Source organism: Copadichromis virginalis, linkage group LG19, assembly GCF_057382275.1.
Source record: "Copadichromis virginalis isolate Kocher_CV1m ecotype Utaka linkage group LG19, C_Virginalis_male_GT1.1, whole genome shotgun sequence".
NCBI lineage: Eukaryota > Metazoa > Chordata > Actinopteri > Cichliformes > Cichlidae > Copadichromis > Copadichromis virginalis.
In genome coordinates, this window is record NC_140636.1 from 21,326,939 (window position 1) to 21,350,243 (window position 23,305).

Here is a 23,305-nt window from a genome sequence, read left to right on the forward strand (position 1 = left end):
TATGCTAGACTTGTGTATAAGATCCTAAAAGCATATCAGGTACCAAATCTGGGAAATGTCAGTGATAAGGACACAGAATTGAGGATATTTTCAGGTAACGAGATTATTATTTGAGATGCATGAGATTTGCCTAGGTGCCTAGGTGAAGGAAGAAAAAAGCAATGGAGGCTAGATTGAAGACCAAATCAGGGAATAGACAGTTCATGCTTGCATCGAAATTATTGCCAGTACCACTACAGTATATGTAAACTCTAAAAGGTAACGATGGACTGCCTTCATAAGGGGTAACAATTTTATTATTCAGCAGTTGCTGAGTAATGTGAGACTGAGGTGGAAAAAAGGAGGTCTAGGTAACCCAAAATGATATCCTTTTTGTTTTCTTTTTAGCCATAAACATTGATTTTGCCAAACTTTATCCAAAATCATAACATTTCCTTTAACTCCGTTGTAGGTAGTTATAAACAAAGCATTTACATATCAACAGTCCTTAATCATATTTCGCAAATTTCATGTTCTGTTGACTGAATAATGATCATCTATCCAAAGTGTAGTCCATACTGTTTGTGCACAGTGTTTGGCAATGTGTTTACCCAATGGAATCTTTTAGAACATTCTCAGCATGTTTTGCTTCATCTGCTCTAATTTTCTTTTACTCCACCCAGTATATACCTGCTTCACCACTAACAGCGATCTTCAGTCTTCTCTCACAGAGTGAAGGAGTTCGAGAGGTGAGTTCAACCAGTTAAACATCTTTCTATGGCTTATCTTGCTTTCTGATATACTCTGTTATTAATTTATAATCACTATACAGAAGTAAGAAATAATCCATACTATTTAATCTTGCTTTTAGCTTTGGAGGGATTAAAAAGAAAATGTATGTATTGTGTATGTATAACATGTCATTCAAACGTCATACTTTTATGTTCTTTACTATTGAGTTTCTGTATCAACAATTCTTAGATCTAATGCACTGCAATAATTAAAATGCACTTTTATCACTTCATTTTTCTTTTCCAGTATCACTTTACATCTTTATCTAAAATAAAAATTAAATAATCTGAAAATCAACTGAGGGGCACAAAAAAAAAGTGAGAACTGAGTTCTCACGATGGGTGGCATAAAAATGTCAGTGCAAGTTCTGCTACTGTCATCTATTGGCATTGGTAAGTATCTCTGAACATTCAATTAGTCATTTAATAGAATATATATCCTTATCTAACACTTTTCTTTTTTATAAAAAAATCTATTGTATGTATGTCAGGACTGGTCTCTGCAACTGTAAGTGTTTTTTTTTTCAAGATTAAATAATTAAATCAAAAACAATGAAATGCAATGAAATACTGAATTAACATGTTCTTCTATAAATTTACATTACAGTCCAACACAACAGAAGGTAAGTTTTTTTTATACATATAAACCATATGCAATTTTATATGGATATAAAATAAAATGTCACCTTTTTCCTCTTTTAAAAGTTAATCCATTAACATCATTCTTATCCATTTTCCATTAATTATTAATTTGAAAATGTTAATACATGTGTTCATTCATTTTCTTTTTTGCATTTTATAGGACCAGGTTTATCTGAAAACAGGTAGGCATGCAAACTCAAATAACAATTTGTAGACATAATACATTCCAGGGATGTTATTTTAGTTAAAGATGACTTTATTATTCATTTCTGTTACCGTGTTTTTTCTTCTTTAAGCAAAGCCACCACTCATACCAACGGTTTCCAGGAAACTTGCCATGCAGCAAATCTACAAGATGCCATTCAAAGAGTAAGCCTTTTGGAATTAATTTGAGTAAAAAATGATAAATTCATCTTTAAACCTTAAATTATTAAATGTCACCACAAAGCATTGTTGATAAATGACTCCCCCTTGTGCTAAGTTACTGACAGTAACCCAGTGCTTTCACCTGCTCTATGTGTTCTTAGAGCTCTGCTGCAGTGGACACACTGACAGGCGAGCTATCCTGTAAAAGGGGTAAAAATGCAAGCTTAACAGATGAAAAGTCGAGGATGGTGGAACAAAATCTCAGGCAGATTGTAGAGTCGACTTTACAAGTGTTCTTTGACCTGGTAAATGAGCTAATGCTTTACTTCAGTATAGTGTAGGTGTAAAACATGTAACAGCTTTTAAGAATGGTAAATGGCAAATTTGTCTTGTAACAGAACAACAATGTCCCTGGATTTGATGTTCTGGATATATTTGGAGTTCTGGACAGCCTTCGTTTGGGTAATGACAGTGACCCCGAATTCATCAGGCTGTGGTTCTCTGTGAAGATGATTCCTCTTTTGCCTTATGTCAATGGAAACTTCCTAAACCAGCTCAGTAAGCAGAACTTCAGCTGCACCTCTTTCCAAGAGATGTAAGTGAATAAATTCCATTTTACCAATTATTGCTGGTAACTGCTGTTAACTGCTTATGGAAATCATTAAAGACATAAACAATTTTAATTGAATATTCTAACATGTAACACATTTCTCACTGTGTATTGCATTGAATGTTGATGTCAGGGTCCCAAAGTCCACTGAAATCACTACTAAAAGGAAGAAAGAAATATGTGTATCACCTGATTGTTAAATTACAAGTCAGACCAAACAAGTTATGACTGTGTGACCCAGCTGTTGTAGAAGAGGCATAGACCTTAATATAAGGTGGTCGTTCGTGAAGCTGTTTTCTTTAAAATAAGAATGTTATATAATGATTCAAAAATTATGTAATTGAAAACAAGTCAATAGGAGAATTTCAACTGAAAATTGCTACCCACGATGTAAAACAGGGTTGGAAACTTTTCCAGACATGAAAAGACTGAGGTTAAAAGAGTTCACTATCCCATATTAGAATACCATATGAAATTAGCAAATTATCAAAGGAAATGAAAGTGTGGATGAATAAACGAAAGAAAAAAAGGTCTTATTCTGTGTAGTAGAGGTTGTGACAAAATGTACCAATTTGTTGATTACGATGATTTAAAATATCAATGGGATTTAAGTTTGAAATGTTTGTGATTGAATTATGTTGAATTTTGAATATGTTGAGTAATTAGTTATTGAAAACTTTCTCTCAAATGTAGCATTCAGGCATTTGGAAGCCAAAAGGCATCCATGGACAGAGACACACAGCAAGCAGTCTTCACTTACTTCATCAAACCGTTCTTGTCAAGAAATGACTCAACAGGTAAAAGGAGAAACTCAAGCTCACTTTGGTTTTTCCATGACAACATGTGGTATATTACCCTGTCAATAACTTTCTTGCTTTTTCTGCAGATCCTGGCTGTGTCTCATCTATCACGGGGAGCCAAGCGTGGCTAAAGGCAAACCTTGGCGACTTCTCTGATTTTGCAACTGTGCAGGACTTGCAAGCCTTCAATCCTAATTTGTCCACTGTGAGTGCCAACTGCAGATGTACATCTTCCTGTAAACGGAATTCTTTTACCCAGAACATTTCCATGACTGCTGTCTTATATTATGCTGGTTCTCTTTTGTAGGCTGAATTGTTGTCAGTCCTCAGTCCTTCTCAGGTGGCACAGCTGGTACTGAGTTTGGGAGCCTCCAATAACACAGATTTGATTGATCGTGTGTTTGAGCGACTGCAAGAGGGCAACGCTCTAAAAAATGTGGATGGATTCCTCACACAACTGACAACCAATGGACAGGTATGCTAGGCTTCTAAAAGGGTGAAGGAGGACAATCCTGGTGTTTTATTCCAGCAGGATAAGACAGAATAAGACATTTGCTAAACCGCTACACAAGTCTTCAAGGAGTCTATCATAGAAAAGAATTGCTTGCAGCCTTTGTGCTGTGTTGTATGAGTACATTTACAACATGCAGTCTCTGTATTGCTTAGCTTCTTTTCCACCTCAATTTCACAGATGCCAATTTTCCAGCCTGTTGTGAGAGATCGGATCATGAATACGACCTTCATCATCATCAGTCCACATTTCTCCACTTTCACGACAAATGACTATGAACTTTGGTTCCATGTGAAACTGATTCCTATCCTTGCCAGTTTTACTCCAGAAATGCTCATAAACGCAACCACAAAAATAAGCTGCATGAACTACCAAGTCATGTGAGTAGCTTTCTTGGAGCAATCAAGATTTTGTTGCAAATGAAAATGACAATAGTGACAAAGAACAGCATGAGAACGTTTTCTTTCAACTGTTGCAGTGTGAGTGGGTTGGCTTTAGTTATCCAGGAGATGTCACTGTACAGACGGCAAGAGATCACACATGGTCTGCTGGGCTATCTAAGAAATGCTGAAAATGCCATCAATGAGCCAGGTAGGGCAGACATAGGGTGCGTTATGTGCTTTCCAGTGTGAAATGTCTTGAAAAGCACTCAGACAAAAAACTTGCCCACAAATTCTTTCATGTCTACCAGTCAGAAACCTTCCTAAATTGAGCACATCCTAACTTTTGTTTGCATGCCTTAGCTTGCAGGCAACAAAATGAGAGTGATGCCCAATGGGTTAAAGCAAATCTGGGTCCATTCGTCCAATATACAGCGTACTCTGACCTCAAAGACTTCAACATCTCTACGGTAAGCCCTACATTGCACTTCTAGTCCTCCCTTAAGAACAGGAAAACAAAATTGTAGACTTAAGAAGACAAACACAGGAGTTTATTTTGCCATATAAAAAATACAAGCAAATCATAGAGCACACTTTCTTTGGTTGCAAACTATAATCCTTTACCCACAGCATTGGTCATTACTGCTGTCTGATATTATGTTGATTCCCTGTTGTAGGCTGGATTGTTGTCAACGCTCAATCCCTCTGAGGTGGCACAGCTGCTACTGAGCTCTGGAGCCTCAAATAACACAGATTTTATTGATCTTGTGTTTGAACAACTTGAACAGGGCAACGCTCTAAAAAATGTGGATGAATTCCTGACACAGCTGACAGCCAATGGACAGGTAGGCTAGCCTCCTAAAAGGGTGAAGGAGGACAATGCGGATATTTGATTCCAGAAGTAAATACAGAATAACACATCGGTCTCAACCGCTACATCCATTGTTGGCTATTGTATCTTAGAAAACAAATGGTTACAGCTTTTGTACCATGTTGTATGGGTGTACTTCCAACATGCAATCTCACATTTGCTTATGTCTTTTTCCACTTTAATATGACAGACCCCACATTTCCAGCCTGTTGTGAGAGATCGGGTCATGAATACGACCTTCATCATCATCAGTCCACATTTCTCCACTTTCACGACAAACGACTATGAACTTTGGTTCCATGTGAAACTGATTCCTATCCTTGCCAGTTTTACTCCAGAAATGCTGATAAACACAACCACAACCATCAGCTGCACGAACTACCAAGTCATGTGAGTAGCTTTCTTGGAGCAATCAAGATTTTGTTGCAAATGAAAATGACAATAGTGACAAAGAACAGCATGAGAACGTTTTCTTTCAACTGTTGCAGTGTGAGTGGGTTGGCTTTAGTTATCCAGGAGATGCCACTGTACAGACGGCAAGAGATCACACATGGTCTGCTGGGCTACCTAAGAAATGCTGACAATGCCATCAATGAGCCAGGTAGGGCAGACATAGGGTGTGTTATGTGCTTTCCAGTGTGAAATGTCTTGAAAAGCACTCAGACAAAAAACTTGCCCACAAATTCTTTCATGTCTACCAGTCAGAAACCTTCCTAAATTGAGCACATCTTAAGTTTTGTCTGCGTGTCTTAGCTTGCAGGCAACAAAATGAGAGCGATGCCCAATGGGTTAAAGCAAATCTGGGTCCATTCATCCAATATTCAGCGTACTCTGACCTCAAAGACTTCAACATCTCTACGGTAATCTTCATATTACTCTTCCTGTCTTTCTTGAGAATAGCAAAGCAAAATTCTGGAAATTATACAAAAGACATGCATTTCATGAATTCTACTTTTTTGTATCCATAGCTGACAGTTCTGGACGTTCTTTCACCATCGCAGAAGGCTGAACTAATCCTAGATCCAAACAGTGGTGCTTTAAACGATGCACATGTTGTAAGGGAGGTGTTGACAAGCTTGACAGAGACCAGTGATTATGAGCAGCTCAACCAATTCTTCCAGGCTTTTGCAAACATCAACAAGCAGGTGAATTCTCATTGGTAACCTTACCTCAGTGCAAACATCAACAAATGTTAACAGTGTTCTTTCATAAGCCTGCTCAAGTGTTTAACTCAAAATGATCCATTTCTGATATGCTTCATGCCTTGAGGCATCCCTGCTGTACAGAAGTACAAAGATTTAGTTTAGATAAGCTCCCCCTCACCTCCACATTTCCACAAAGACTTCAGGACTTCCTCTCTGACCTTATTATGATCCCCTTCTCTTTTCAGAGAAATGTCACCTTCATCCAAAATCCAGATGTGCGAGACACCATTTTGAACCTGACCTTGACAGCCCTTGCTCCTCAGCTTAAAGACTTTCAGCCAGAAGACTATCAACAGTGGTTCCAGGTTTATTTGGTTCCTGTGATGGCGAGCATCCTTCCTAGCAGCTTGCGGGTGATCCCCAGTAACATCACCTGTGAATCCTACCAGGCTATGTAAGATATTTCTGATATCCACAGTTAGACATTTGGGTGTGCACAATGCCAAGCTGAGGCTCCTGACAAGTCACAATGAATTCTTTTCTTCCTTTAGATACGATGGTCTTGCGCAGAGTTTGGCAGCATTGCCACTGGACCTTTCACAGGGCGTGAGATCAAGCAAGCAGTACCTCCAGGACACATTCCCACGTATGTGGCAAATAGGCTTTCCTGACTAAACTTTTCTCAAAAGCCCAGTACCAGCACTGTAATGACTACTCCATTGATTTATTTCCTTTCTTTTTCTTCCCAAACAGACTGCTCAGTTCCAGCTTCCTTTGTGGTAAGATTAGTTTTTTGGGGTGTGTGTGTGTGTGTGTGTGGGGGGGGGGGGGGTGTCTTGCATGGGTTATCCAATATTTGATCCAGGTTTGGCACACTAATTGGGCCAACTGTGACAAAGTCAAGGTATTTACACTTGAAGAAGATGTTTCCACTATACTAACAATCATATTTTCTTTGTCTTCAGTGCAAGGTGACCCCAGTTCATGGTGAGTCTGTCTAAAAGTAGACATTTCAACTCTAAGGATATAAATGCATTCTGAAGGACTATTATCTGACACACAACCATTCTCTTTTCACAGTGAATCTCATTTGTGATGGAGTTGATGGGTGGGTGAAATGCCGTTTTGTTCAATGTTGATTCTGTCTAGGTAAAATTCGTTAACACAGTGCAATTAAGGGGACATTGGATTTCAATTTATTGTGTTTTTTCCACAGTTCAAAACTTGAACAAATCCTGTCAGCTGGCAATTCCTCGACAGCCCTGTGCAATTTCACCATCACAGAACATGCCTGTTCCTCTGTAAGATTCCTTTTTAAACTCCAAAAACAGAACATAGATTTTGCCCCATTATGGTTCTGAGACAAATCTCCATGAGCTCTGACAAAATGGCTGTATTCTTTGTCAATTTTCTTTTTCAAGGCTCCCTATCTCACATCCAGCAACTTGGTCACACTGCTGAACTGCACACTGAAAAGCCAAAACATATACCCAGTAGAAGTCTGGAAGCTTTTCTTCCAAAAAGCCTCTGCTGTACTGGACCAGGCCCTTGAGACATTTGCTAACATGGTAAGTACAAAATCACATTTTCACAATATTGCCGTTTCCCTGCGTGAAGTTTGGGTCCAGCTACAATTATTTTTCTGCCAATTCAAGGCCAGCAACAACACTTACCCGACCTCGTCAAATGTGCTCGAGGCTCTTGGAGAAGTGAGAATTGACAACTTCAACCAGGCACAACTACAGAGTGAGGAGTTCATTACCAGCTGGTTCAAAACAAAGATCCATCCGTTTCTGGCCGTTCCATCTTTCAACTTCCTATTTTGCCTTAGCTCCAAAAACTTCAGCTGCCAGACATACCAGACTGTGTAAGTAAATATGAGACATATTGCTCTATTCTGCAAACTTGCAGTTGACTAGAAGTTTAGATGTTGAAAGCTTTCTCTCAAATGTAGCATTCAGGCATTTGGAAGCCAAAAGGCATCCATGGACAGAGACACACAGCAAGCAGTCTTCACTCACTTCATCAAACCGTTCTTGTCAAGAAATGACTCAACAGGTAAAAGGAGAAACTCAAGCTCACTTTGGTTTTTCCATGACAACATGTGGTATATTACCCTGTCAATAACTTTCTTGCTTTTTCTGCAGATCCTGGCTGTGTCTCATCTATCACGGGGAGCCAAGCGTGGCTAAAGGCAAACCTTGGCGACTTCTCTGATTTTGCAACTGTGCAGGACTTGCAAGCCTTCAATCCTAATTTGTCCACTGTGAGTGCCAACTGCAGATGTACATCTTCCTGTAAACGGAATTCTTTTACCCAGAACATTGCCATGACTGCTGTCTTATATTATGCTGGTTCTCTTTTGTAGGCTGAATTGTTGTCAGTCCTTAGTCCTTCTCAGATGGCACAGCTGGTACTGAGTTTGGGAGCCTCCAATAACACAGATTTGATTGATCGTGTGTTTGAGCGACTGCAAGAGGGCAACGCTCTAAAAAATGTGGATGGATTCCTCACACAACTGACAGCCAATGGACAGGTATGCTAGGCTTCTAAAAGGGTGAAGGAGGACAATCCTGGTGTTTTATTCCAGCAGGATAAGACAGAATAAGACATTTGCTAAACCGCTACACAAGTCTTCAAGGAGTCTATCATAGAAAAGAATTGCTTGCAGCCTTTGTACCATGTTGTATGAGTACATTTGCAACATGCAGTCTCTGTATTGCTTAGTTCTTTTCCACCTCAATTTCACAGATGCCAATTTTCCAGCCTGTTGTGAGAGATCGGGTCATGAATACGACCTTCATCATCATCAGTCCACATTTCTCCACTTTCACGACAAACGACTATGAACTTTGGTTCCATGTGAAACTGATTCCTATCCTTGCCAGTTTTACTCCAGAAATGCTCATAAACGCAACCACAAAAATAAGCTGCACAAACTACCAAGTCATGTGAGTAGCTTTCTTGGAGCAATCAAGATTTTGTTGCAAATGAAAATGACAATAGTGACAAAGAACAGCATGAGAACGTTTTCTTTCAACTGTTGCAGTGTGAGTGGGTTGGCTTTAGTTATCCAGGAGATGCCACTGTACAGACGGCAAGAGATCACACATGGTCTGCTGGGCTATCTAAGAAATGCTGAAAATGCCATCAATGAGCCAGGTAGGGCAAACATAGGGTGCGTTATGTGCTTTCCAGTGTGAAATGTCTTGAAAAGCACTCAGACAAAAAACTTGCCCACAAATTCTTTCATGTCTACCAGTCAGAAACCTTCCTAAATTGAGCACATCCTAACTTTTGTTTGCATGCCTTAGCTTGCAGGCAACAAAATGAGAGTGATGCCCAATGGGTTAAAGCAAATCTGGGTCCATTCGTCCAATATACAGCGTACTCTGACCTCAAAGACTTCAACATCTCTACGGTAAGCCCTACATTGCACTTCTAGTCCTCCCTTAAGAGCAGGAAAACAAAATTGTAGACTTAAGAAGACAAACACAGGAGTTTATTTTGCCATATCAAAAAGTACAAGCAAATCATAGAGCACACTTTCTTTGGTTGCAAACTGTAATCCTTTACCCACAGCATTGGTCATTACTGCTGTCTGATATTATGTTGATTCCCTGTTGTAGGCTGGATTGTTGTCGACGCTCAATCCCTCTGAGGTGGCACAGCTGCTACTGAGCTCTGGAGCCTCAAATAACACAGATTTTATTGATCTTGTGTTTGAACAACTTGAACAGGGCAACGCTCTAAAAAATGTGGATGAATTCCTGACACAGCTGACAGCCAATGGACAGGTAGGCTAGCCTCCTAAAAGGGTGAAGGAGGACAATGTGGATATTTGATTCCAGAAGTAAACAGAATAAAACATCGGTCTCAACCGCTACATCCATTGTTGGCTATTGTATCTTAGAAAACAAATGGTTACAGCCTTTGTACCATGTTGTATGGGTGTACTTCCAACATGCAATCTCACATTTGCTTATGTCTTTTTCCACTTTAATATGACAGACCCCACATTTCCAGCCTGTTGTGAGAGATCGGGTCATGAATACGACCTTCATCATCATCAGTCCACATTTCTCCACTTTCACGACAAACGACTATGAACTTTGGTTCCATGTGAAACTGATTCCTATCCTTGCCAGTTTTACTCCAGAAATGCTCATAAACGCAACCACAACCATCAGCTGCACAAACTACCAAGTCATGTGAGTAGCTTTCTTGGAGCAATCAAGATTTTGTTGCAAATGAAAATGATAATAGTGACAAAGAACAGCATGAGAACGTTTTCTTTCAACTGTTGCAGTGTGAGTGGGTTGGCTTTAGTTATCCAGGAGATGCCACTGTACAGACGGCAAGAGATCACACATGGTCTGCTGGGCTACCTAAGAAATGCTGACAATGCCATCAATGAGCCAGGTAGGGCAAACATAGGGTGCGTTATGTGCTTTCCAGTGTGAAATGTCTTGAAAAGCACTCAGACAAAAAACTTGCCCACAAATTCTTTCATGTCTACCTGTCAGAAACTTTCCTAAATTGAGCACATCCTAACTTTTGTTTGCATGCCTTAGCTTGCAGGCAACAAAATGAGAGTGATGCCCAATGGGTTAAAGCAAATCTGGGTCCATTCGTCCAATATACAGCGTACTCTGACCTCAAAGACTTCAACATCTCTACGGTAAGCCCTACATTGCACTTCTAGTCCTCCCTTAAGAACAGGAAAACAAAATTGTAGACTTAAGAAGACAAACACAGGAGTTTATTTTGCCATATAAAAAATACAAGCAAATCATAGAACACACTTTCTTTGGTTGCAAACTGTAATCCTTTACCCACAGCATTGGTCATTACTGCTGTCTGATATTATGTTGATTCCCTGTTGTAGGCTGGATTGTTGTCAACGCTCAATCCCTCTGAGGTGGCACAGCTGCTACTGAGCTCTGGAGCCTCAAATAACACAGATTTTATTGATCTTGTGTTTGAACAACTTGAACAGGGCAACGCTCTAAAAAATGTGGATGAATTCCTGACACAGCTGACAGCCAATGGACAGGTAGGCTAGCCTCCTAAAAGGGTGAAGGAGGACAATGCGGATATTTGATTCCAGAAGTAAACAGAATAAAACATCGGTCTCAACCGCTACATCCATTGTTGGCTATTGTATCTTAGAAAACAAATGGTTACAGCCTTTGTACCATGTTGTATGGGTGTACTTCCAACATGCAATCTCACATTTGCTTATGTCTTTTTCCACTTTAATATGACAGACCCCACATTTCCAGCCTGTTGTGAGAGATCGGGTCATGAATATGACCTTCATCATCATCAGTCCACATTTCTCCACTTTCACGACAAACGACTATGAACTTTGGTTCCATGTGAAACTGATTCCTATCCTTGCCAGTTTTACTCCAGAAATGCTGATAAACACAACCACAACCATCAGCTGCACAAACTACCAAGTCATGTGAGTAGCTTTCTTGGAGCAATCAAGATTTTGTTGCAAATGAAAATGACAATAGTGACAAAGAACAGCATGAGAACGTTTTCTTTCAACTGTTGCAGTGTGAGTGGGTTGGCTTTAGTTATCCAGGAGATGCCACTGTACAGACGGCAAGAGATCACACATGGTCTGCTGGGCTACCTAAGAAATGCTGACAATGCCATCAATGAGCCAGGTAGGGCAGACATAGGGTGTGTTATGTGCTTTCCAGTGTGAAATGTCTAGAAAAGCACTCAGACAAAAAACTTAAATTCTTTCATGTCTACCAGTCAGAAACCTTCCTAAATTGAGCACATCTTAAGTTTTGTCTGCGTGTCTTAGCTTGCAGGCAACAAAATGAGAGCGATGCCCAATGGGTTAAAGCAAATCTGGGTCCATTCATCCAATATTCAGCGTACTCTGACCTCAAAGACTTCAACATCTCTACGGTAATCTTCATATTACTCTTCCTGTCTTTCTTGAGAATAGCAAAGCAAAATTCTGGAAATTATACAAAAGACATGCATTTCATGAATTCTACTTTTTTGTATCCATAGCTGACAGTTCTGGACGTTCTTTCACCATCGCAGAAGGCTGAACTAATCCTAGATCCAAACAGTGGTGCTTTAAACGATGCACATGTTGTAAGGGAGGTGTTGACAAGCTTGACAGAGACCAGTGATTATGAGCAGCTCAACCAATTCTTCCAGGCTTTTGCAAACATCAACAAGCAGGTGAATTCTCATTGGTAACCTTACCTCAGTGCAAACATCAACAAATGTTAACAGTGTTCTTTCATAAGCCTGCTCAAGTGTTTAACTCAAAATGATCTATTTCTGATATGCTTCATGCCTTTAGGCATCCCTGCTGTACAGAAGTACAAAGATTTAGTTTAGATAAGCTCCCCCTCACCTCCACATTTCCACAAAGACTTCAGGACTTCCTCTCTGACCTTATTATGATCCCCTTCTCTTTTCAGAGAAATGTCACCTTCATCCAAAATCCAGATGTGCGAGACACCATTTTGAACCTGACCTTGACAGCCCTTGCTCCTCAGCTTAAAGACTTTCAGCCAGAAGACTATCAACAGTGGTTCCAGGTTTATTTGGTTCCTGTGATGGCGAGCATCCTTCCTAGCAGCTTGCGGGTGATCCCCAGTAACATCACCTGTGAATCCTACCAGGCTATGTAAGATATTTCTGATATCCACAGTTAGACATTTGGGTGTGCACAATGCCAAGCTGAGGCTCCTGACAAGTCACAATGAATTCTTTTCTTCCTTTAGATACGATGGTCTTGCGCAGAGTTTGGTAGCATTGCCACTGGACCTTTCACAGGGCGTGAGATCAAGCAAGCAGTACCTCCAGGACACATTCCCACGTATGTGGCAAATAGGCTTTCCTGACTAAACTTTTCTCAAAAGCCCAGTACCAGCACTGTAATGACTACTCCATTGATTTGTTTCCTTTCTTTTTCTTCCCAAACAGGCTGCTCAGTTCCAGCTTCCTTTGTGGTAAGATTAGTTTTTTGGGGTGTGTGTGTGTGTGTGTGTGTGTGGGGGGGGGGGGGGGGGGGGGGTGTCTTGCATGGGTTATCCAATATTTGATCCAGGTTTGGCACACTAATTGGGCCAACTGTGACAAAGTCAAGGTATTTACACTTGAAGAAGATGTTTCCACTATACTAACAATCATATTTTCTTTGTCTTTAGTGCAAGGTGACCCCAGTTCATGGTGAGTCTGTCTAAAAGTAGACATTTCAACTCTAAGGATATAAATGCATTCTGAAGGACTATTATCTGACACACAACCATTCTCTTTTCACAGTGAATCTCATTTGTGATGGAGTTGATGGGTGGGTGAAATGCCGTTTTGTTCAATGTTGATTCTGTCTAGGTAAAATTCGTTAACACAGTGCAATTAAGGGGACATTGGATTTCAATTTATTGTGTTTTTTCCACAGTTCAAAACTTGAACAAATCCTGACAGCTGGCAATTCCTCGGCAGCCCTGTGCAATTTCACCATCACAGAACATGCCTGTTCCTCTGTAAGATTCCTTTTTAAACTCCAAAAACAGAACATAGATTTTGCCCCATTATGGTTCTGAGACAAATCTCCATGAGCTCTGACAAAATGGCTGTATTCTTTGTCAATTTTCTTTTTCAAGGCTCCCTATCTCACATCCAGCAACTTGGTCACACTGCTGAACTGCACACTGAAAAGCCAAAACATATACCCAGTAGAAGTCTGGAAGCTTTTCTTCCAAAAAGCCTCTGCTGTACTGGACCAGGCCCTTGAGACATTTGCTAACATGGTAAGTACAAAATCACATTTTCACAATATTGCCGTTTCCCTGCGTGAAGTTTGGGTCCAGCTACAATTATTTTTCTGCCAATTCAAGGCCAGCAACAACACTTACCCGACCTCGTCAAATGTGCTCGAGGCTCTTGGAGAAGTGAGAATTGACAACTTCAACCAGGCACAACTACAGAGTGAGGAGTTCATTACCAGCTGGTTCAAAACAAAGATCCGTCCGTTTCTGGCCGTTCCATCTTTCAACTTCCTATTTTGCCTTAGCTCCAAAAACTTCAGCTGCCAGACATACCAGACTGTGTAAGTAAATATGAGACATATTGCTCTATTCTGCAAACTTGCAGTTGACTAGAAGTTTAGATGTTGAAAGCTTTCTCTCAAATGTAGCATTCAGGCATTTGGAAGCCAAAAGGCATCCATGGACAGAGACACACAGCAAGCAGTCTTCACTCACTTCATCAAACCGTTCTTGTCAAGAAATGACTCAACAGGTAAAAGGAGAAACTCAAGCTCACTTTGGTTTTTCCATGACAACATGTGGTATATTACCCTGTCAATAACTTTCTTGCTTTTTCTGCAGATCCTGGCTGTGTCTCATCTATCACGGGGAGCCAAGCGTGGCTAAAGGCAAACCTTGGCGACTTCTCTGATTTTGCAACTGTGCAGGACTTGCAAGCCTTCAATCCTAATTTGTCCGCTGTGAGTGCCAACTGCAGATGTACATCTTCCTGTAAACGGAATTCTTTTACCCAGAACATTTCCATGACTGCTGTCTTATATTATGCTGGTTCTCTTTTGTAGGCTGAATTGTTGTCAGTCCTTAGTCCTTCTCAGATGGCACAGCTGGTACTGAGTTTGGGAGCCTCCAATAACACAGATTTGATTGATCGTGTGTTTGAGCGACTGCAAGAGGGCAACGCTCTAAAAAACGTGGATGGATTCCTCACACAACTGACAACCAATGGACAGGTATGCTAGGCTTCTAAAAGGGTGAAGGAGGACAATCCTGGTGTTTTATTCCAGCAGGATAAGACAGAATAAGACATTTGCTAAACCGCTACACAAGTCTTCAAGGAGTCTATCATAGAAAAGAATTGCTTGCAGCCTTTGTACCATGTTGTATGAGTACATTTGCAACATGCAGTCTCTGTATTGCTTAGTTCTTTTCCACCTCAATTTCACAGATGCCAATTTTCCAGCCTGTTGTGAGAGATCGGGTCATGAATACGACCTTCATCATCATCAGTCCACATTTCTCCACTTTCACGACAAACGACTATGAACTTTGGTTCCATGTGAAACTGATTCCTATCCTTGCCAGTTTTACTCCAGAAATGCTCATAAACGCAACCACAAAAATAAGCTGCACAAACTACCAAGTCATGTGAGTAGCTTTCTTGGAGCAATCAAGATTTTGTTGCAAATGAAAATGACAATAGTGACAAAGAACAGCATGAGAACGTTTTCTTTCAACTGTTGCAGTGTGAGTGGGTTGGCTTTAGTTATCCAGGAGATGCCACTGTACAGACGGCAAGAGATCACACATGGTCTGCTGGGCTATCTAAGAAATGCTGAAAATGCCATCAATGAGCCAGGTAGGGCAAACATAGGGTGCGTTATGTGCTTTCCAGTGTGAAATGTCTTGAAAAGCACTCAGACAAAAAACTTGCCCACAAATTCTTTCATGTCTACCAGTCAGAAACCTTCCTAAATTGAGCACATCCTAACTTTTGTTTGCATGCCTTAGCTTGCAGGCAACAAAATGAGAGTGATGCCCAATGGGTTAAAGCAAATCTGGGTCCATTCGTCCAATATACAGCGTACTCTGACCTCAAAGACTTCAACATCTCTACGGTAAGCCCTACATTGCACTTCTAGTCCTCCCTTAAGAGCAGGAAAACAAAATTGTAGACTTAAGAAGACAAACACAGGAGTTTATTTTGCCATATCAAAAAGTACAAGCAAATCATAGAGCACACTTTCTTTGGTTGCAAACTGTAATCCTTTACCCACAGCATTGGTCATTACTGCTGTCTGATATTATGTTGATTCCCTGTTGTAGGCTGGATTGTTGTCAACGCTCAATCCCTCTGAGGTGGCACAGCTGCTACTGAGCTCTGGAGCCTCAAATAACACAGATTTTATTGATCTTGTGTTTGAACAACTTGAACAGGGCAACGCTCTAAAAAATGTGGATGAATTCCTGACACAGCTGACAGCCAATGGACAGGTAGGCTAGCCTCCTAAAAGGGTGAAGGAGGACAATGCGGATATTTGATTCCAGAAGTAAACAGAATAAAACATCGGTCTCAACCGCTACATCCATTGTTGGCTATTGTATCTTAGAAAACAAATGGTTACAGCCTTTGTACCATGTTGTATGGGTGTACTTCCAACATGCAATCTCACATTTGCTTATGTCTTTTTCCACTTTAATATGACAGACCCCACATTTCCAGCCTGTTGTGAGAGATCGGGTCATGAATACGACCTTCATCATCATCAGTCCACATTTCTCCACTTTCACGACAAACGACTATGAACTTTGGTTCCATGTGAAACTGATTCCTATCCTTGCCAGTTTTACTCCAGAAATGCTCATAAACGCAACCACAACCATCAGCTGCACAAACTACCAAGTCATGTGAGTAGCTTTCTTGGAGCAATCAAGATTTTGTTGCAAATGAAAATGATAATAGTGACAAAGAACAGCATGAGAACGTTTTCTTTCAACTGTTGCAGTGTGAGTGGGTTGGCTTTAGTTATCCAGGAGATGCCACTGTACAGACGGCAAGAGATCACACATGGTCTGCTGGGCTACCTAAGAAATGCTGACAATGCCATCAATGAGCCAGGTAGGGCAGACATAGGGTGCGTTATGTGCTTTCCAGTGTGAAATGTCTTGAAAAGCACTCAGACAAAAAACTTGCCCACAAATTCTTTCATGTCTACCTGTCAGAAACTTTCCTAAATTGAGCACATCCTAACTTTTGTTTGCATGCCTTAGCTTGCAGGCAACAAAATGAGAGTGATGCCCAATGGGTTAAAGCAAATCTGGGTCCATTCGTCCAATATACAGCGTACTCTGACCTCAAAGACTTCAACATCTCTACGGTAAGCCCTACATTGCACTTCTAGTCCTCCCTTAAGAACAGGAAAACAAAATTGTAGACTTAAGAAGACAAACACAGGAGTTTATTTTGCCATATAAAAAATACAAGCAAATCATAGAGCACACTTTCTTTGGTTGCAAACTGTAATCCTTTACCCACAGCATTGGTCATTACTGCTGTCTGATATTATGTTGATTCCCTGTTGTAGGCTGGATTGTTGTCAACGCTCAATCCCTCTGAGGTGGCACAGCTGCTACTGAGCTCTGGAGCCTCAAATAACACAGATTTTATTGATCTTGTGTTTGAACAACTTGAACAGGGCAACGCTCTAAAAAATGTGGATGAATTCCTGACACAGCTGACAGCCAATGGACAGGTAGGCTAGCCTCCTAAAAGGGTGAAGGAGGACAATGCGGATATTTGATTCCAGAAGTAAACAGAATAAAACATCGGTCTCAACCGCTACATCCATTGTTGGCTATTGTATCTTAGAAAACAAATGGTTACAGCCTTTGTACCATGTTGTATGGGTGTACTTCCAACATGCAATCTCACATTTGCTTATGTCTTTTTCCACTTTAATATGACAGACCCCACATTTCCAGCCTGTTGTGAGAGATCGGGTCATGAATATGACCTTCATCATCATCAGTCCACATTTCTCCACTTTCACGACAAACGACTATGAACTTTGGTTCCATGTGAAACTGATTCCTATCCTTGCCAGTTTTACTCCAGAAATGCTGATAAACACAACCACAACCATCAGCTGCACAAACTACCAAGTCATGTGAGTAGCTTTCTTGGAGCAATCAAGATTTTGTTGCAAATGAAAATGACAATAGTGACAAAGAACAGCATGAGAACGTTTTCTTTCAACTGTTGCAGTGTGAGTGGGTTGGCTTTAGTTATCCAGGAGATGCCACTGTACAGACGGCAAGAGATCACACATGGTCTGCTGGGCTACCTAAGAAATGCTGACAATGCCATCAATGAGCCAGGTAGGGCAGACATAGGGTGTGTTATGTGCTTTCCAGTGTGAAATGTCTAGAAAAGCACTCAGACAAAAAACTTAAATTCTTTCATGTCTACCAGTCAGAAACCTTCCTAAATTGAGCACATCTTAAGTTTTGTCTGCGTGTCTTAGCTTGCAGGCAACAAAATGAGAGCGATGCCCAATGGGTTAAAGCAAATCTGGGTCCATTCATCCAATATTCAGCGTACTCTGACCTCAAAGACTTCAACATCTCTACGGTAATCTTCATATTACTCTTCCTGTCTTTCTTGAGAATAGCAAAGCAAAATTCTGGAAATTATACAAAAGACATGCATTTCATGAATTCTACTTTTTTGTATCCATAGCTGACAGTTCTGGACGTTCTTTCACCATCGCAGAAGGCTGAACTAATCCTAGATCCAAACAGTGGTGCTTTAAACGATGCACATGTTGTAAGGGAGGTGTTGACAAGCTTGACAGAGACCAGTGATTATGAGCAGCTCAACCAATTCTTCCAGGCTTTTGCAAACATCAACAAGCAGGTGAATTCTCATTGGTAACCTTACCTCAGTGCAAACATCAACAAATGTTAACAGTGTTCTTTCATAAGCCTGCTCAAGTGTTTAACTCAAAATGATCTATTTCTGATATGCTTCATGCCTTTAGGCATCCCTGCTGTACAGAAGTACAAAGATTTAGTTTAGATAAGCTCCCCCTCACCTCCACATTTCCACAAAGACTTCAGGACTTCCTCTCTGACCTTATTATGATCCCCTTCTCTTTTCAGAGAAATGTCACCTTCATCCAAAATCCAGATGTGCGAGACACCATTTTGAACCTGACCTTGACAGCCCTTGCTCCTCAGCTTAAAGACTTTCAGCCAGAAGACTATCAACAGTGGTTCCAGGTTTATTTGGTTCCTGTGATGGCGAGCATCCTTCCTAGCAGCTTGCGGGTGATCCCCAGTAACATCACCTGTGAATCCTACCAGGCTATGTAAGATATTTCTGATATCCACAGTTAGACATTTGGGTGTGCACAATGCCAAGCTGAGGCTCCTGACAAGTCACAATGAATTCTTTTCTTCCTTTAGATACGATGGTCTTGCGCAGAGTTTGGTAGCATTGCCACTGGACCTTTCACAGGGCGTGAGATCAAGCAAGCAGTACCTCCAGGACACATTCCCACGTATGTGGCAAATAGGCTTTCCTGACTAAACTTTTCTCAAAAGCCCAGTACCAGCACTGTAATGACTACTCCATTGATTTGTTTCCTTTCTTTTTCTTCCCAAACAGGCTGCTCAGTTCCAGCTTCCTTTGTGGTAAGATTAGTTTTTTGGGGTGTGTGTGTGTGTGTGTGTGTGTGTGGGGGGGGGGGGGGGGGGTGTCTTGCATGGGTTATCCAATATTTGATCCAGGTTTGGCACACTAATTGGGCCAACTGTGACAAAGTCAAGGTATTTACACTTGAAGAAGATGTTTCCACTATACTAACAATCATATTTTCTTTGTCTTTAGTGCAAGGTGACCCCAGTTCATGGTGAGTCTGTCTAAAAGTAGACATTTCAACTCTAAGGATATAAATGCATTCTGAAGGACTATTATCTGACACACAACCATTCTCTTTTCACAGTGAATCTCATTTGTGATGGAGTTGATGGGTGGGTGAAATGCCGTTTTGTTCAATGTTGATTCTGTCTAGGTAAAATTCGTTAACACAGTGCAATTAAGGGGACATTGGATTTCAATTTATTGTGTTTTTTCCACAGTTCAAAACTTGAACAAATCCTGTCAGCTGGCAATTCCTCGGCAGCCCTGTGCAATTTCACCATCACAGAACATGCCTGTTCCTCTGTAAGATTCCTTTTTAAACTCCAAAAACAGAACATAGATTTTGCCCCATTATGGTTCTGAGACAAATCTCCATGAGCTCTGACAAAATGGCTGTATTCTTTGTCAATTTTCTTTTTCAAGGCTCCCTATCTCACATCCAGCAACTTGGTCACACTGCTGAACTGCACACTGAAAAGCCAAAACATATACCCAGTAGAAGTCTGGAAGCTTTTCTTCCAAAAAGCCTCTGCTGTACTGGACCAGGCCCTTGAGACATTTGCTAACATGGTAAGTACAAAATCACATTTTCACAATATTGCCGTTTCCCTGCGTGAAGTTTGGGTCCAGCTACAATTATTTTTCTGCCAATTCAAGGCCAGCAACAACACTTACCCGACCTCGTCAAATGTGCTCGAGGCTCTTGGAGAAGTGAGAATTGACAACTTCAACCAGGCACAACTACAGAGTGAGGAGTTCATTACCAGCTGGTTCAAAACAAAGATCCGTCCGTTTCTGGCCGTTCCATCTTTCAACTTCCTATTTTGCCTTAGCTCCAAAAACTTCAGCTGCCAGACATACCAGACTGTGTAAGTAAATATGAGACATATTGCTCTATTCTGCAAACTTGCAGTTGACTAGAAGTTTAGATGTTGAAAGCTTTCTCTCAAATGTAGCATTCAGGCATTTGGAAGCCAAAAGGCATCCATGGACAGAGACACACAGCAAGCAGTCTTCACTCACTTCATCAAACCGTTCTTGTCAAGAAATGACTCAACAGGTAAAAGGAGAAACTCAAGCTCACTTTGGTTTTTCCATGACAACATGTGGTATATTACCCTGTCAATAACTTTCTTGCTTTTTCTGCAGATCCTGGCTGTGTCTCATCTATCACGGGGAGCCAAGCGTGGCTAAAGGCAAACCTTGGCGACTTCTCTGATTTTGCAACTGTGCAGGACTTGCAAGCCTTCAATCCTAATTTGTCCGCTGTGAGTGCCAACTGCAGATGTACATCTTCCTGTAAACGGAATTCTTTTACCCAGAACATTTCCATGACTGCTGTCTTATATTATGCTGGTTCTCTTTTGTAGGCTGAATTGTTGTCAGTCCTTAGTCCTTCTCAGATGGCACAGCTGGTACTGAGTTTGGGAGCCTCCAATAACACAGATTTGATTGATCGTGTGTTTGAGCGACTGCAAGAGGGCAACGCTCTAAAAAACGTGGATGGATTCCTCACACAACTGACAACCAATGGACAGGTATGCTAGGCTTCTAAAAGGGTGAAGGAGGACAATCCTGGTGTTTTATTCCAGCAGGATAAGACAGAATAAGACATTTGCTAAACCGCTACACAAGTCTTCAAGGAGTCTATCATAGAAAAGAATTGCTTGCAGCCTTTGTACCATGTTGTATGAGTACATTTGCAACATGCAGTCTCTGTATTGCTTAGTTCTTTTCCACCTCAATTTCACAGATGCCAATTTTCCAGCCTGTTGTGAGAGATCGGGTCATGAATACGACCTTCATCATCATCAGTCCACATTTCTCCACTTTCACGACAAACGACTATGAACTTTGGTTCCATGTGAAACTGATTCCTATCCTTGCCAGTTTTACTCCAGAAATGCTCATAAACGCAACCACAAAAATAAGCTGCACAAACTACCAAGTCATGTGAGTAGCTTTCTTGGAGCAATCAAGATTTTGTTGCAAATGAAAATGACAATAGTGACAAAGAACAGCATGAGAACGTTTTCTTTCAACTGTTGCAGTGTGAGTGGGTTGGCTTTAGTTATCCAGGAGATGCCACTGTACAGACGGCAAGAGATCACACATGGTCTGCTGGGCTATCTAAGAAATGCTGAAAATGCCATCAATGAGCCAGGTAGGGCAAACATAGGGTGCGTTATGTGCTTTCCAGTGTGAAATGTCTTGAAAAGCACTCAGACAAAAAACTTGCCCACAAATTCTTTCATGTCTACCAGTCAGAAACCTTCCTAAATTGAGCACATCCTAACTTTTGTTTGCATGCCTTAGCTTGCAGGCAACAAAATGAGAGTGATGCCCAATGGGTTAAAGCAAATCTGGGTCCATTCGTCCAATATACAGCGTACTCTGACCTCAAAGACTTCAACATCTCTACGGTAAGCCCTACATTGCACTTCTAGTCCTCCCTTAAGAGCAGGAAAACAAAATTGTAGACTTAAGAAGACAAACACAGGAGTTTATTTTGCCATATCAAAAAGTACAAGCAAATCATAGAGCACACTTTCTTTGGTTGCAAACTGTAATCCTTTACCCACAGCATTGGTCATTACTGCTGTCTGATATTATGTTGATTCCCTGTTGTAGGCTGGATTGTTGTCAACGCTCAATCCCTCTGAGGTGGCACAGCTGCTACTGAGCTCTGGAGCCTCAAATAACACAGATTTTATTGATCTTGTGTTTGAACAACTTGAACAGGGCAACGCTCTAAAAAATGTGGATGAATTCCTGACACAGCTGACAGCCAATGGACAGGTAGGCTAGCCTCCTAAAAGGGTGAAGGAGGACAATGCGGATATTTGATTCCAGAAGTAAACAGAATAAAACATCGGTCTCAACCGCTACATCCATTGTTGGCTATTGTATCTTAGAAAACAAATGGTTACAGCCTTTGTACCATGTTGTATGGGTGTACTTCCAACATGCAATCTCACATTTGCTTATGTCTTTTTCCACTTTAATATGACAGACCCCACATTTCCAGCCTGTTGTGAGAGATCGGGTCATGAATACGACCTTCATCATCATCAGTCCACATTTCTCCACTTTCACGACAAACGACTATGAACTTTGGTTCCATGTGAAACTGATTCCTATCCTTGCCAGTTTTACTCCAGAAATGCTCATAAACGCAACCACAACCATCAGCTGCACAAACTACCAAGTCATGTGAGTAGCTTTCTTGGAGCAATCAAGATTTTGTTGCAAATGAAAATGATAATAGTGACAAAGAACAGCATGAGAACGTTTTCTTTCAACTGTTGCAGTGTGAGTGGGTTGGCTTTAGTTATCCAGGAGATGCCACTGTACAGACGGCAAGAGATCACACATGGTCTGCTGGGCTACCTAAGAAATGCTGACAATGCCATCAATGAGCCAGGTAGGGCAGACATAGGGTGCGTTATGTGCTTTCCAGTGTGAAATGTCTTGAAAAGCACTCAGACAAAAAACTTGCCCACAAATTCTTTCATGTCTACCTGTCAGAAACTTTCCTAAATTGAGCACATCCTAACTTTTGTTTGCATGCCTTAGCTTGCAGGCAACAAAATGAGAGTGATGCCCAATGGGTTAAAGCAAATCTGGGTCCATTCGTCCAATATACAGCGTACTCTGACCTCAAAGACTTCAACATCTCTACGGTAAGCCCTACATTGCACTTCTAGTCCTCCCTTAAGAACAGGAAAACAAAATTGTAGACTTAAGAAGAC

At 41.0% G+C, this 23,305-nt stretch overlaps 1 protein-coding gene across 1 annotated transcript in view; it reads left to right on the top strand.

The window, feature by feature from the left end:
- Positions 1-1,108: 1,108 nt before the first annotated feature.
- Positions 1,109-23,305, top strand: part of LOC146685999 (uncharacterized) — a 53,035-nt gene continuing 30,838 nt past the window's right edge. The window contains exons 1-82 of the mRNA XM_085442296.1: positions 1,109-1,163; positions 1,262-1,278; positions 1,378-1,393; positions 1,573-1,594; positions 1,709-1,781; positions 1,940-2,083; positions 2,177-2,373; positions 3,082-3,185; positions 3,275-3,393; positions 3,496-3,663; positions 3,880-4,079; positions 4,178-4,290; positions 4,443-4,549; positions 4,757-4,924; positions 5,141-5,340; positions 5,439-5,551; positions 5,704-5,810; positions 5,919-6,095; positions 6,341-6,549; positions 6,647-6,741; positions 6,849-6,874; positions 7,061-7,082; positions 7,176-7,203; positions 7,312-7,396; positions 7,517-7,663; positions 7,751-7,962; positions 8,050-8,153; positions 8,243-8,361; positions 8,464-8,631; positions 8,847-9,046; positions 9,145-9,257; positions 9,410-9,516; positions 9,725-9,892; positions 10,107-10,306; positions 10,405-10,517; positions 10,670-10,776; positions 10,984-11,151; positions 11,366-11,565; positions 11,664-11,776; positions 11,923-12,029; positions 12,138-12,314; positions 12,560-12,768; positions 12,866-12,960; positions 13,068-13,093; positions 13,292-13,313; positions 13,407-13,434; positions 13,543-13,627; positions 13,748-13,894; positions 13,982-14,193; positions 14,281-14,384; positions 14,474-14,592; positions 14,695-14,862; positions 15,078-15,277; positions 15,376-15,488; positions 15,641-15,747; positions 15,956-16,123; positions 16,338-16,537; positions 16,636-16,748; positions 16,901-17,007; positions 17,215-17,382; positions 17,597-17,796; positions 17,895-18,007; positions 18,154-18,260; positions 18,369-18,545; positions 18,791-18,999; positions 19,097-19,191; positions 19,299-19,324; positions 19,521-19,542; positions 19,636-19,663; positions 19,772-19,856; positions 19,977-20,123; positions 20,211-20,422; positions 20,510-20,613; positions 20,703-20,821; positions 20,924-21,091; positions 21,307-21,506; positions 21,605-21,717; positions 21,870-21,976; positions 22,185-22,352; positions 22,567-22,766; positions 22,865-22,977; positions 23,130-23,236. Of these exons, the coding sequence (XP_085298422.1) occupies positions 1,109-1,163; positions 1,262-1,278; positions 1,378-1,393; positions 1,573-1,594; positions 1,709-1,781; positions 1,940-2,083; positions 2,177-2,373; positions 3,082-3,185; positions 3,275-3,393; positions 3,496-3,663; positions 3,880-4,079; positions 4,178-4,290; positions 4,443-4,549; positions 4,757-4,924; positions 5,141-5,340; positions 5,439-5,551; positions 5,704-5,810; positions 5,919-6,095; positions 6,341-6,549; positions 6,647-6,741; positions 6,849-6,874; positions 7,061-7,082; positions 7,176-7,203; positions 7,312-7,396; positions 7,517-7,663; positions 7,751-7,962; positions 8,050-8,153; positions 8,243-8,361; positions 8,464-8,631; positions 8,847-9,046; positions 9,145-9,257; positions 9,410-9,516; positions 9,725-9,892; positions 10,107-10,306; positions 10,405-10,517; positions 10,670-10,776; positions 10,984-11,151; positions 11,366-11,565; positions 11,664-11,776; positions 11,923-12,029; positions 12,138-12,314; positions 12,560-12,768; positions 12,866-12,960; positions 13,068-13,093; positions 13,292-13,313; positions 13,407-13,434; positions 13,543-13,627; positions 13,748-13,894; positions 13,982-14,193; positions 14,281-14,384; positions 14,474-14,592; positions 14,695-14,862; positions 15,078-15,277; positions 15,376-15,488; positions 15,641-15,747; positions 15,956-16,123; positions 16,338-16,537; positions 16,636-16,748; positions 16,901-17,007; positions 17,215-17,382; positions 17,597-17,796; positions 17,895-18,007; positions 18,154-18,260; positions 18,369-18,545; positions 18,791-18,999; positions 19,097-19,191; positions 19,299-19,324; positions 19,521-19,542; positions 19,636-19,663; positions 19,772-19,856; positions 19,977-20,123; positions 20,211-20,422; positions 20,510-20,613; positions 20,703-20,821; positions 20,924-21,091; positions 21,307-21,506; positions 21,605-21,717; positions 21,870-21,976; positions 22,185-22,352; positions 22,567-22,766; positions 22,865-22,977; positions 23,130-23,236 (10,299 nt within the window). The remainder of the gene's footprint in view (positions 1,164-1,261; positions 1,279-1,377; positions 1,394-1,572; positions 1,595-1,708; positions 1,782-1,939; positions 2,084-2,176; positions 2,374-3,081; positions 3,186-3,274; positions 3,394-3,495; positions 3,664-3,879; positions 4,080-4,177; positions 4,291-4,442; positions 4,550-4,756; positions 4,925-5,140; positions 5,341-5,438; positions 5,552-5,703; positions 5,811-5,918; positions 6,096-6,340; positions 6,550-6,646; positions 6,742-6,848; positions 6,875-7,060; positions 7,083-7,175; positions 7,204-7,311; positions 7,397-7,516; positions 7,664-7,750; positions 7,963-8,049; positions 8,154-8,242; positions 8,362-8,463; positions 8,632-8,846; positions 9,047-9,144; positions 9,258-9,409; positions 9,517-9,724; positions 9,893-10,106; positions 10,307-10,404; positions 10,518-10,669; positions 10,777-10,983; positions 11,152-11,365; positions 11,566-11,663; positions 11,777-11,922; positions 12,030-12,137; positions 12,315-12,559; positions 12,769-12,865; positions 12,961-13,067; positions 13,094-13,291; positions 13,314-13,406; positions 13,435-13,542; positions 13,628-13,747; positions 13,895-13,981; positions 14,194-14,280; positions 14,385-14,473; positions 14,593-14,694; positions 14,863-15,077; positions 15,278-15,375; positions 15,489-15,640; positions 15,748-15,955; positions 16,124-16,337; positions 16,538-16,635; positions 16,749-16,900; positions 17,008-17,214; positions 17,383-17,596; positions 17,797-17,894; positions 18,008-18,153; positions 18,261-18,368; positions 18,546-18,790; positions 19,000-19,096; positions 19,192-19,298; positions 19,325-19,520; positions 19,543-19,635; positions 19,664-19,771; positions 19,857-19,976; positions 20,124-20,210; positions 20,423-20,509; positions 20,614-20,702; positions 20,822-20,923; positions 21,092-21,306; positions 21,507-21,604; positions 21,718-21,869; positions 21,977-22,184; positions 22,353-22,566; positions 22,767-22,864; positions 22,978-23,129; positions 23,237-23,305) is intronic.